This window comes from Mastigoproctus giganteus, chromosome 3, assembly GCF_048544385.1.
Source record: "Mastigoproctus giganteus isolate SK-2022 chromosome 3, ASM4854438v1, whole genome shotgun sequence".
In the NCBI taxonomy this organism is placed as follows: domain Eukaryota; kingdom Metazoa; phylum Arthropoda; class Arachnida; order Uropygi; family Thelyphonidae; genus Mastigoproctus; species Mastigoproctus giganteus.
The window spans coordinates 179,929,915-179,942,442 of NC_143577.1; the positions used below are offsets into that span (position 1 = coordinate 179,929,915).

Consider the following 12,528-nt stretch of genomic DNA (forward strand, 5'->3'; position numbering starts at 1 on the left):
TCACTAGGATACTGCTGTGATGGGAAATTATTATTGATTTCTTAAGCAATAAAGCAAAATTGATTATAAGAATAACTTTGAGTGGCATATATGTTCAAGGAAATAGAATGTTTTTTTTTTTTTTTATGAAAATGCCAAACCAAACAAAAAAAAGGTATGAAAACCTATAGTACTTAGTACTGTGCATAGGTTGAAGGAGAGAGGTTATTAAAATTTCAGTATCTTTCAATGGAGATGTGATACAGTTATTTTGGTATTTTTGAATCAGCAGATCAATTTTCCTTTAGAATCTGCCACTTTGCTTTGGAGATACAAATTATTATTATATATACAGTAAACCCTCGCTAATCCGGATTAGTGAAGTAAAAGACGAAAAAACTTAGAAAAATTTAATGATATATGTAGTGCTGATGAAAATAAATAAAAAATATCATTGTAGAGCCTTTATTTAAAAGCTAAAAAGACAATACATTTATCCATCAATAGAAGACTCAGTTGTACTTGTTTTTGAAAGTAATTATGCAGGTTTGAAGAAACTGGCACATTTGGTCTGAACAGACCTCTGCTGCTGTTCTTTAATTAGGATCTCCCTCACAGTTTTTAGTTGTTCTTAATGCCCCCTGCAATTTTTGATTTGTTGAAGAGTCCACATCATTGATTATTGCATCAATGCCATATCTTGCGGAGCTAAGAAGTTTTTTCTTAATTGTAGATTCTTGTAGTTCATTATCTGATTCTTCTTCTATAGCAGAATCTTTAATAACATATACAGCAATTTCTTCATCTGTCAGAAGCTGAAATCCTGGATCTCCTTCTTCCAGTGAAGGCCAATCTTGGATATTTTCTTGTATTACTTTGGTCTCTCCAGATGCCCCTGACACAGACTGAAAGTCCTTTGGCTCTAATCACTTAAAGTCAATATCACCATCTGTCCTTTGGCTCTAATCACTTAAAGTCAATATCACCATCTGTATTTTGAAAGTTTTTTTTTAACCAGCCATTCACTAAAGTTTCCTTTATAGTTTCCCTCCATGCATTGGCCCAGTTGAAGATAGCAGACTTGATATTGTATAATTTGATATTTTCCGGAGTTGTTCTTCCTCTTGTGTCGTTATCTTCATCCATTCTGTCTTCCAACACTACAATCACCTCATCAAGGAACTTGCCCTTGTAGAGCCTCTTGCAGGCCATAATGATGCCTTGGTCTATGGGCAGTTGTGTTTGGCAGCAAAGCCAATTCAATATCTGGTGTGATGGGCATTGTCAAGGATTAGAAGTGCTTTTATCTGGTAATCTGAAAATTTCAACAGGACTTCAGGTACAAAGTAATCAAGGAACCAATTCTTTGTAATTTCCTGTGTGAATCTAGCATTTGGGGGTTGTAGTAGACAATAGGTGCATACAGTATTTTAATGTCACGGGCATTAAAAGGCTGTATGCGCATATTGCCTATTGGATTCTTAGCCTTGCCAACCACAACAGACTTTAGCCCATGAGTTCCATCTGCAGTGGCACAAGGAAGTGCTGAAAACTTCTCCTTGCTGTTTTGTGCACTCCGTCAATGTGCAGTCAGAGTGACTCATCTGCCTTCCTAAATCTCGTGTGTCTTTCAAAGTACTCAACTGTGAACAGAATTTTTTATATTTCAATCCGAATTATCCGACATCCGGATTAATTGTAACTGGATTAGCGAGGGTTTACTGTACATATATTTTTTTGTTGGCCAGTGTAATTGATGCAAACTTAACACCTGAATACCTGTATTAATTAACCTAAAAATGAGGAATTAACCTAAAACTGAGTGATGTATCACCACATTTTTGGAAATATGTTTCTCAGAAAAAAATATGAGACAGCTGACAAGATAGCACCATTAAGAATCAAAGAGTTGGAAGATTACCTGACTTTTCTGGCTTGTGCCAATGTGTCTGGAACTCATTAGTATAGACTGCTCTTAATTGAGAGGAGTAAGAGGCATGGTGCTCTTAAAGGAATCAAATTTTTTTTTGTGCATTAGAGTTCCAATAAATGGGCATGGATCAAATAACTGATTTTTATTGCTTATTAGAAGCAATTGCAGTATGAAATAGAGAAATGCACACACAACTTTGTTGTTTGTACATTTCTACACTGTAGACTATAAAATATATATAGATTTCTGTTAAGGGTTGGCACAATCAATGGAGAGAGTGACAACTTCATTTTTATTCTTTCATTATGGCTGGTCTATGAGCGCAACAGCAAGGGACCATGCATTCCTTGTGGAAAGATCCCTCAAATGTGTACCTCCCTCAAAATGTGTACCTCTGCCCTTATATGTTTCTTGTAGCTCACAACAACTTGAGAAAAATAAGTAGGCATAGGAAATGATAAACTGCCACAGAAGATATCTCACATTTAGAAAAAAAAAAAAATTCATTAACAAATGCATCGTGCCAATTTTTCTGCTGGTGTGTGTTGACTTGCAAAAGCTTTAACCAGTACAAGACAGTGCTGAAAAAATGCCGTGAGTTAGGGTTGAATTTGAAAGTGTCTGCAATTCTGCCCAGACATGATAGGAGGGAGTATATGATGAGAGCCTTGTTGATCAATTCGGCCCTGGAGAGATTGTGCAAGGCTCAAGGGGTAGAATTTTTCTCAGCCTGGTCTGTGCTTGTTAACAGGAGAGAAGGCTTCTACAGGAATGGGATACACTTAAATAGCAAGGGTGCAAGAATATTTGATGATGCTATAGAGGCAGAATTAGGTGGGTCTTTTTTTTTTTTTTTTTTTTTTTTTTTTGTAGTTGTTGGCGCATCAGCTTCTGTGGCCATAATGCACCTCCCAAGGTTTTTGCAGTACTTTGATCCAAGCCCGAGGCAGGATTCAAACTCATGACCTTTGGGTTGCCAGGCAGGCACTTTACCCACCCGGCTAGCACGGTCAGCGTTAGGTGGATCAGAAAAACTGCTAGCTTGGGGGGGGGGTACAAGGACTAATAGATTAACAGTAGCCACTGGCAGAGGTAAAAGTGATTCTTGCACTACTTCTATTGAAATGCAATTGAGCAGCAGCCTGGAAAGCAAGGCAATGGGAATTTCCAGGACTGCTGGGAGTCATATTGGAACAAGTAAATACATGGGCTGTGTTAGGGTAACTAAGAGTAGAAACAGGCGCATGTATATTTGTATGTACACCAACGCTAGGAGTATAGTTAATAAATTCGATGAGCTTGAAGTGCTAGTCAAGACATCAAAGGCAGATATTGTTGGGATATCAGAGACATGGTGTCACACAGACATAAGCTGTGCAGAACTGGAATTTGGGGAGCACAATGTGTACAGAAAGAATAGACAGGACAGGACATGAAGGGGGGATGGGTTATATTGTTCGGTAAGAAACACACAAAATCTAAGGAAGTGCATCCAATTGACTTTGGTGGACAATGCAATGTTCAGTCTGTTTGGTGTGACATAAGCACTGGGAAAGGAAAAATGAGAGTAGGTGTGTGTGTTATAGGCCTAATGAATCTGATGAGTATAATGAGCAACTGTGCAGAGAAATAGAGTAGGCCAGTAAATTAGAGTGTCTTATAATGGGGGAATTTTAATTTCCCGCATATTGATTGGAATTTGTGGGTTGGTCACTCGACACTAGCAAGGCTTTTGTGGATTTATTAGATGATTGTTTTCTACAGCAGCATGTTCGAGAGGCAAATAGAGGAAGTAATACTGTTGATCTGATTATCAGTAATGATTTTTCATGCATCAAGAATCTGCAGATAAAGGAACCACTAGGTTTGTTACTCACACACTAGCAGGGCTGGTTACTCACACACTAGCAGGGCTTTTGTGGATTTATTGGATGATTGTTTTCTACATCAGCATGTTCGGGAGGCAACTAGAGGGAGTAATACTCTTGATTTCATTATCAGCAGTGATTCTTCATGCATTAAGAATCTGCAGATAAATGAACCACTAGGTGGCAGTGATCACAGTGTGCTGAAGTGGGATTTACTCAAAGAGGTAACTACCATTAGGGGTAAAGGGAAGGGTTATTGCTTCCATAAAGGCGACTATGATGGACTGAGACAGTATTTAAATTCTATACAGTGGGACCAACTGATGATGTTACCAACAGCAAATTCAAAATGGGAAGCATTCAAAGAACTTATCTTGGAAGCTACTAGGCTTTACATACCAACTAAGAAATATTGTTCAAGGTTTAGGTCAAAATGGATGTCAGATGAACTAATGAGGCATATGGCAGAGAAGAAAAATGCATGGGATACTTACAAATTAACACATGACACAGAAGCCTATGATAGATACAAGTTGATATGCAACCAAGTTACAAAGGAAGTTAGGCAGGCGAAGGCAGATTACGAGAAATCCTTGGCAAGGGATGCAAAGAAAAACAGCAAAGAGTTCTTTACTTATGTAAACTTTAGAAGGAAGGGGATGAATCAGATTGGTCCACTTGATATTGATGGGTCAACTGTTGATGATCCTGCTCAGGTAGCTAACAAACTAAATGAATATTTTGCATCGACATTCACACATGAGGAGTTATTCAGCAAGGGGAATTCAACTCTATATTCAACTCTAGCAGTAAGCTACAGATTCTTGAAATAACTGAGTAAAGTGGAGGAGAAACTGTTGAAGATAAACACAAGAAAGGCACCCGGGGTGGATGGGATCTATCCAGTTATATTAAAGGAGACAGCAAAGGAAGTAAGCAAACCCTTAGCCATAATTATGAGAGCTTCCTTGGACTCAGGGGAGGTACCCATAGACTGGAAATGTGCAAATGTGACCCCAATTCACAAAGGAGGATCAAAGGCTGACACAAGTAATTATAGACCTGTGAGCTTAACTTCTGTTCCAGGAAAATTAATGAAGGCACTGGTTAAAGAAGCACTGCAGGATCATTTAGACAAGACTTCAGTTATAGCTCAGATACAGCATGGTTTTGTTAAGGGGAAGTCTTGCCTGACCAACCTGACTGGATACTATGATGCAGTCACAAAAGAACTGGATGCAGGGAATAACTTTGATATTATATACTTGGATCTTAGAAAGGCTTTTGATACTGTTGCACATGGAAGACTGCTACACAAATTGGAGCAGTGTGACATTGGAGGCAAATTGCTGCTATTGATAAAGGGGTGGTTGAGGGGGAGAAGACAGAGAGTGGTAATCAATGGACACTGCTCATCGTGGACTAATGTTATTAGTGGAGTCCCTCAGGGCTCAGTGTTGGGTCCATTATTGTTTTCTGTATTTATAAATGATATTGATGATGGTATATCAAGCTTAATGTCCAAGTTTGCAGACGATACAAAGGTTGGCAGGGTTGTCAAGGACACTACTGACACTATGCTGCTGCAACAGGATCTGGAAAGATTGAGCAGATGGGCTGAAAGGTGGCAAATGAAGTTTAACATTGACAAATTTAAAGTACTACACATGGGAAACAGCAACCCCAGAGCAACATATCAACTCTGTGGTACTACACTGACAGTGGTAGAGAATGAAAGGGACTTGGGGGTGGTTGTGCAGGCAGATATGAAGTTCTCTGAGCAGTGCAGACGGGCTGCAAGAGTAGCTCATGGAGTATTGTCAATGATATACAGAAATTTTTTCAGCAGGGATAAGGAGGTGATTATTCCATTGTATAAGGCAATGGTCAGGCCACACCTAGAGTACTGTATACAGGTCTGGAGGCCTCATTTCAAGAAGGATGCAGAGCTGCTGGAACGAGTACAGAGAAGGGCAACAAGATTAGTGAATGGAACAAAGGGGTGCTCTTACGAAGAAAGGCTTAAGTTTTGCAAATTACAGTGTCTGTAGACTAGGCACCTGCAAGGTGATCTGATTGAGGTGTATAAAGCCTTGAATGGTTTGAGCATGCTCAATGCTGATGGAAATCTTCCTCTTGCTCAGAATAATCACCTGAGAAGGCATAAATTGAAATTGAGGAAACACGGTTGTAGGATAGATGTGCAGAAGTCTGCCTTTAACCAGCGGGCGGTTGATTGCTGGAACAAACTTCCATCTGTCGTTGTAGAAGTTGATAGCTTAAATAGATTCAAGGCAGAACTTGACAAACATTTGGAGCGAGTGGATGGGTGAAATAAGGGTTTTTTTTTTTTTTTTTTTTTTTTTGGCTGATGCTATATAAGCTTGTTTTCTTGCATCATTTTCCTTTGCTAATGCTAATGCTAGTGGATGCTGTGACTAAGCTGCTCTTTTTTCCTTGCTTTACACTTTGCATAAATAAAAAAAAAATAAAATAACAATTTATGCCTGCACAGCATTAACACTGCAAATTATTTTTCAGTTTTTCACTAAATAACTGCAAATTCATTGCATCCATTTCCACTCATTAGACCTTCATTCCCATTTTTCTGAAATTTTTCTTCATGGAAGTTTATATCTTGGACCTCAGCCTCAAGTTTAAGAGCTAAACTTGAAGCTTCCTGTATTTATTAATACAGGAACATCAAATCAACTGGGCTATTAGTGCAAGGAGTCTAACAGTCCGACATATTAGAAGAGGTTTCTTTTAAAATGATTATATATACAGGGTGTCTCAAAAATATTGGTACAAAAGTTTAGGGGAGGTAGGTAACATCTAAAGGAATGTGAATCGCATAGGAATCCATAACCAGAAACGTCACCGTAAGTCGGTAGATGACCGCTTAGTCGGCCCATACCTGTTACCATCCTGCATGAACTCCGCTAAATATCGGATCTTTCTTGAACAAGTTCTACCAGGGTTATTTGACGATGTTCCAGCAAATGTGAGATGCAACATTTGGTTTCAACATGAAGGGGCGCCTGCCCATTATGGAAGGTGTGTTCGTGACCATCTGAACAGGTGTTTTGGGCGTCGATGGATTGGCCGCGGTGGACCCGTTGCCTGGCCCCTATGCTCATCTAATTTATCGAGCCTTGATTTATTTCTGTGGGGGGCCCTCGTCAAATCTATCGTGTATGAATCGCCTGTGGAAACGGAAATGGATCTCGTGACGAGATTCGTCTGCACTGCTGCTACTGTCAAAGAAACTCCAGGTGTGTTCGACCATATCCGCCAATCCATGCTGCGTCGGTGTCACGCATGCATCGCATCTCATGGTGGAATCTTCGAGCATCTGTTGTAACATCATGAAATGCATCCATCTCGTACTCCATTGTTAATATTATGTCAAATTATTGTTTGCCACTAATTACTGTCTTGTGTCATTTCTGCTTCTTGTGCCTCTGCTACTACTTTCCCATGATGTTTCCGGTTATGGATTCCTATGCGATTCACATTCCTTTAGATGTTACTTACCTCCCCTAAACGTTTGTACCAATATTTTTGAGACACCCTGTATAATGGAGAACATGCCACATATATATATATATTGCACCATTAAGATTAACAACTGCACACACTTGCTGATCTTAACAATGTACATAATTTGTATAAATTTTGGCCTCTAATTGAAGAAACAGAGAGAGATCAACTACTGATTACTACTTGTATCAGTATATAACTTTCACAAATGAAGTGGAAGTTAAATACTGATAACTGATACAAGTGAAAAAATATTTGTGGAACTCTTAATTTGAAAATTCATCACATAACTTTAATGTTATCAATGATGGGAAATTTAAGCAATAGGCTTAAGTAGAAGAGGATAAGCTTAATGAATAGCTGGACAATACTGATCCCAGGCCCCCCCCCCTCCCAATTCAACTTCACCTTTTTAACTATTGTGGCCTAAAACCCAACCATTTGCTTAGAAAAAGACAAATCTTTTAACATGGAGTTCTCTGTTCACTGGGAAAAAATCCACTCATTTGCCTAGCAATTTCAGTAAATAAATGACATTTCTCAAAAAATATTTTGCAAACTCTTCTTGAAAGTAATGTTTTATTTGAAAGTAGTGCTGCTCATATTATAACTTCATGCCTTTTAATACTCTAGTAGTTTTGTGTTATCCACTTATCTCTACACCATACATGAGATTTAATCTTTATATAATGTGAAATTATTATAACAGACCTGTAATATAGAAATGAAAAGAAAACTCGCTACACCATTATTATGGGGGACTTCATTGCTAAGGTTGGAAAGAGACAAAACAGTACAGAATGGGAACTATAGGAAATTTTGGAATTGTTGAAAGAAATGAAAGAGGTGAAAGACTTATGGAATTGGCAGAATCTTGAAGGATATCTTATCAGTAATGAACACTTTTTTTCTAGAAAAGGGTGAACAGAAAGTGGACATGGAAGAGCCTAAATGGATCATCCTCGCTAACAGAAGATATATTGTGAATTATGTTACAGTAGTGAACAAGGTAAATGTAAATGTTGGAAGAGATCACAGAAAGGAAAAAAACTGACTCGAATAAATAATACAAAGGTTTTTGAGATAACTGAAGAGGAGAAAAAAGCAGTATGTACTGGAACTTAAGAACTGTAGACTTTTCAGCCTGAGAAACAAGAATACTTGATGAGAATCAACCAAAAGAGCAAGCTGGCTTTAGGATAAAATTCTCAAGAAACACTTGTCATGAAGAACCGAAGACAACAAATGAAGAGCAAGATAAATACTGACAAGGACAAAATTGAGTATACTGAGTTATGCAAAGCCATTGGAAAGAGACTCAGAGAAGACATAACAGGATTTAAAACAAGAAAAGTAGAACAAGCATTAAGGGAAAACAAAAGTCAGTAGTCATGAGCAGTAATACAGAAAGAGAAATGGTACTGAAACTGAAGAATAGTGATGGTGTACTTATAAATAGCAGAGAAGGCATAATTCAAATAACAGAAGACTACTATAAAGAATTATATAAGGAGCGAGGAAATGATGCAAGCAGTGGGGAAGATGGATCACAAATTAGCAACACATACAACATACCCAATATCCTTCCTGATGAAGAAGAACATGTATTGAAGAAAATGAAGAATCAGAAATCTTTCGATGAAGATGAAGTTACTGTAGAGTTGTTAAAACTGGAAGGAAGAGACATGATGCAGAAACTGGCAAGACTGTTCAAAAACTACATTAGGAAAGGAGTGACCCCTAAGGAGTGGAATAATGCAATCATAATTTTGCTGCATAAGAAAGGAGATAAACCAGAAATTGGAAATTAGAGACCAATTAGCTTGTTGTCCCACATCTACAAGTTGTTCACAAGGGTCATTACTAACAGATTAGAAAAAATACTTGACGAGAATCAACCAAAAGAGCAAGCTGGCTTTAGGATAGGATTCTCAATTATGGATCACCTTCACATACTATCTCAGCTAATTGAGAAAGCAAATTAATATAAAACGCCATTATGCCTGGCATTTGTGGATAATGAAAAGGAATTTGACTCCATACAGCACAAGGCAATATTTCGGGCACTGGAAAGACAAGGCATAGCACCCCATACATTATGATTTTGAAGAAAAGGTATGAGAACGCTACCTCCTTTATTAGATTAGACAAAGACAGTACCAAATTTAAAACCGAGAAAGGAGTTCAACAAGGAGAACAATATCTCTGAAGTTGTTTACTGCTGCCCTTGAAGAAGCTTTCAGAATATTGGACTGGTTGCAGAAAGGAGTCAATGTGAATGGCGAGTACCTAAACCATTTACGATTTGCAGATGACATTGTGATCATAAGCCACGATTGTAAAGAATTAGAGGAAAATCTTAATCAGTTATGCAGAGTTAGTAAGGATTTTGGACTAAAGAAGAATATGGTTAAAACAAAAGTAATGAACAAGTATTCCACAAAAAAGGATATAATCATTGGAGCAGTAATTGAAAAGGTGGATTTATATACTTATCTGGGACAAGTCATTAGCTGTAATAATGATAAATGGCTGGAAGTCAAGAGAAGAATAAATTTTAGATGGATAGCATTCAGGAAATATAGTCAGATACTGAGGAGCAATAGCCCAATTTATCTGAAACATAAAATAATTAATCAATATATATACTCCCCACCATGACTTATGGAACTGAAACTTGGGCACTCACCAAAAGAATGGAAGAGAAGCTGAAAACTACACAACGAAGAATGGAACAAATTATATTAGGAATCAGACTCTTGGATAAGAAGAGAAATACATGGATCAGGCAGCAAACACAAATAAAGGACATTCTAATCAAAACTAAAGAACTGAACTGGTCTTGGGCAGGACATATAGCTTGAAGACATGATGACATATGGACTAAGAAAATAACAGAACGGTATCCAAGAGGAGCTGGAAGACAACAATGAGGATGGATAGATGAAATAAATTCATGAGTTTGTGGGTACTAACATGGATGGCGGCAAACATAACAGAAGGAACTGGAAAGTTGCTGGAGAGGCCTTCAACCTGCAGTGGATTGAAAATGGCTGATGAATATAGAAATCTTTTCTGATTAAAAGGTACAATGGCAATCCTATGTGAAAGTATACACAAAGGAAACCATATTTTTGAATTAGCAAAATATTTGAATGGAAGTAGGATATATCTGTTACTGATTGGCATTATAAGATTATTGGCTATTTCTGTTAATAGTGTGATTATAAAAAAGAAAACAGCACCAAGTGCATTCTTATAAAACCACTGTCAAGAAATATGATTTTTTCTGATTCTGTAGGTACTGTAAAAAAAAAAAAAACTGGTAGTAATGACAATGGATTTGCTCTCTTCTGCTTGTTAATCTATCAAAGACAACAAAATTCTACAAGAGGCATTGTTCTCAACAACAGTCTACTGTTTTCTAGAGGATTCTACAGTATGAATATTAAATCTGAAGTGATGAAGAGGGGGCAGCACTAAAGGACCAGAGCTATGGTTAAAATGTAACAAAATCACTGCTGAAGAAATTATAGTAAGTGTATAAGAGTAAGTAATGTAAAGAGCATGGTTGTCTGTGAAACCTTTGGTAAAAATAACATTGGAGAGTTTCAATTTTGTTAGATATCTGTATATGTTATGGTACCTCTCTGGTAATATGCCTGGTAAGGAAACAGGGTTTTATGGTTAATATCAATTTTCATTGAATCATAGCTGTTGGAAACTTCTTACTATGATACCATTAATACCTGTGTTAATGATATCACAGTAAGAGAAATGCTGGCACATGTGATCACATTGAGTTTACAATGTGATCACATTAGCATTAGCATTAGTTGAGGCATATGATGCAAGAAAGCAAGCTTATAGAGCATCAGCCAAACAAAAAAAAAAAAAAAAAAAACAACCCATCCCATTCCACACATCGGGTCACTCCAAATGTTTGTCTAGTTCAGCCTTAAATTTATTTACCGTATCAACTTCCACAACAACAGATGGAAGTCTGTTCCAGCAATCATCAACTACCCGCTGGCTAAAGGCAAACTTCCGCACATCTATTCTACAACTGTCATTCCTGAATTTGAATGTATGCGCCCTCAGGTTCTTAATCTCAGCAAGTGGAAGTATCCCATCAACATTGAGCCTTTTCAAACCATTCAAGGCCTTGTACACCTCAATCAGATCACCTTGCAGGTGCAAAGTCTTCAGATGCCACAACTGAAAGAATTTAAACCTCTCCTGGTAAGAGAATCCTCCTTTGTTTCTCTCACCAATCTTGTTGCCCTTCTCTGTACTCATTCTAGCAACCCCACATTCTTCCTAAAATTAAGGTTTAGGAAGTTTCCTCATTTATTCATTCAACTGTCGTTTTCTGGAACAACCTTCCTTCATACATATTTCCTGAAAATTAGTCTACAGAAGTTCAAGCATAATGTCAACAAATATCTTCTTTCGTCTTCTCAACCTCCAACCCAAAAGGAGAGGTATTAGAACCTATAGTACTAAGTACTATAGGTTCTAATATCTCTCTCTCTCTCGTGTTTGGAGTTTTCATAAAAAAAAACAAAAAAAAAAAACCCACCTGCTTGCTAAAGGCAAAATTCTGTAAATCTATCCTACAACTGTCTTTCCTCAATTTGAATTTATCCCCTCTCAGGTGATTTTTCTGAGCAAGAGGAAGAATCCCATCAGCCTTGAGCATACTCAAACCATTCAAGGCTTTATACACCTCAATAAAATACCTAGCAGGTGCCTAGACTCCAGACACTGTAATTTTTGAAACTTAAGCCTTTCTTCATAAGAGCAACCATTTGTTCCATTCACTAATCTTGTTGCCCTTCTCTGTACTCATTCCAACAGCTCTACATCCATCTTAAAACGAGGCCTCCAGACCTATATACAGTACTCAAAGTGTGGCCTGACTTTTGCCTTATACACAAGGGGATAATCACCTCCTTATTCCTGCTAGAAAAATTCCTGTACATCATTGGCAAGACACCACGAGCTACTCTTGCAGACCATCTGCACTGCTCAAAAAACTTCATATCTGCCTGCACAATTACCCCCAGGTCCTTCTCATTCTCTACCACTCTTATCTGTAGTTTGATACGTTACTCTGGGGTAACCGCTTCCCATATGCAGTACTTAACATTTGTCGATGTTAAACTTTAGTTGCCACCTCTCAGCCCATCTGCTCAACTTTTC

General features: G+C 37.8%; 1 protein-coding gene across 1 annotated transcript in view; it reads right to left on the bottom strand.

Moving 5' to 3' along the window:
• Nucleotides 1–575: 575 nt before the first annotated feature.
• The window catches only part of LOC150088444 (serine/threonine-protein kinase D3-like), a 550,939-nt gene continuing 538,986 nt past the window's right edge, over nucleotides 576–12,528 (bottom strand). The window contains exon 23 of the mRNA XM_090370161.1: nucleotides 576–884. Coding sequence (XP_090226287.1) covers nucleotides 576–884 — 309 coding nt within the window. The remainder of the gene's footprint in view (nucleotides 885–12,528) is intronic.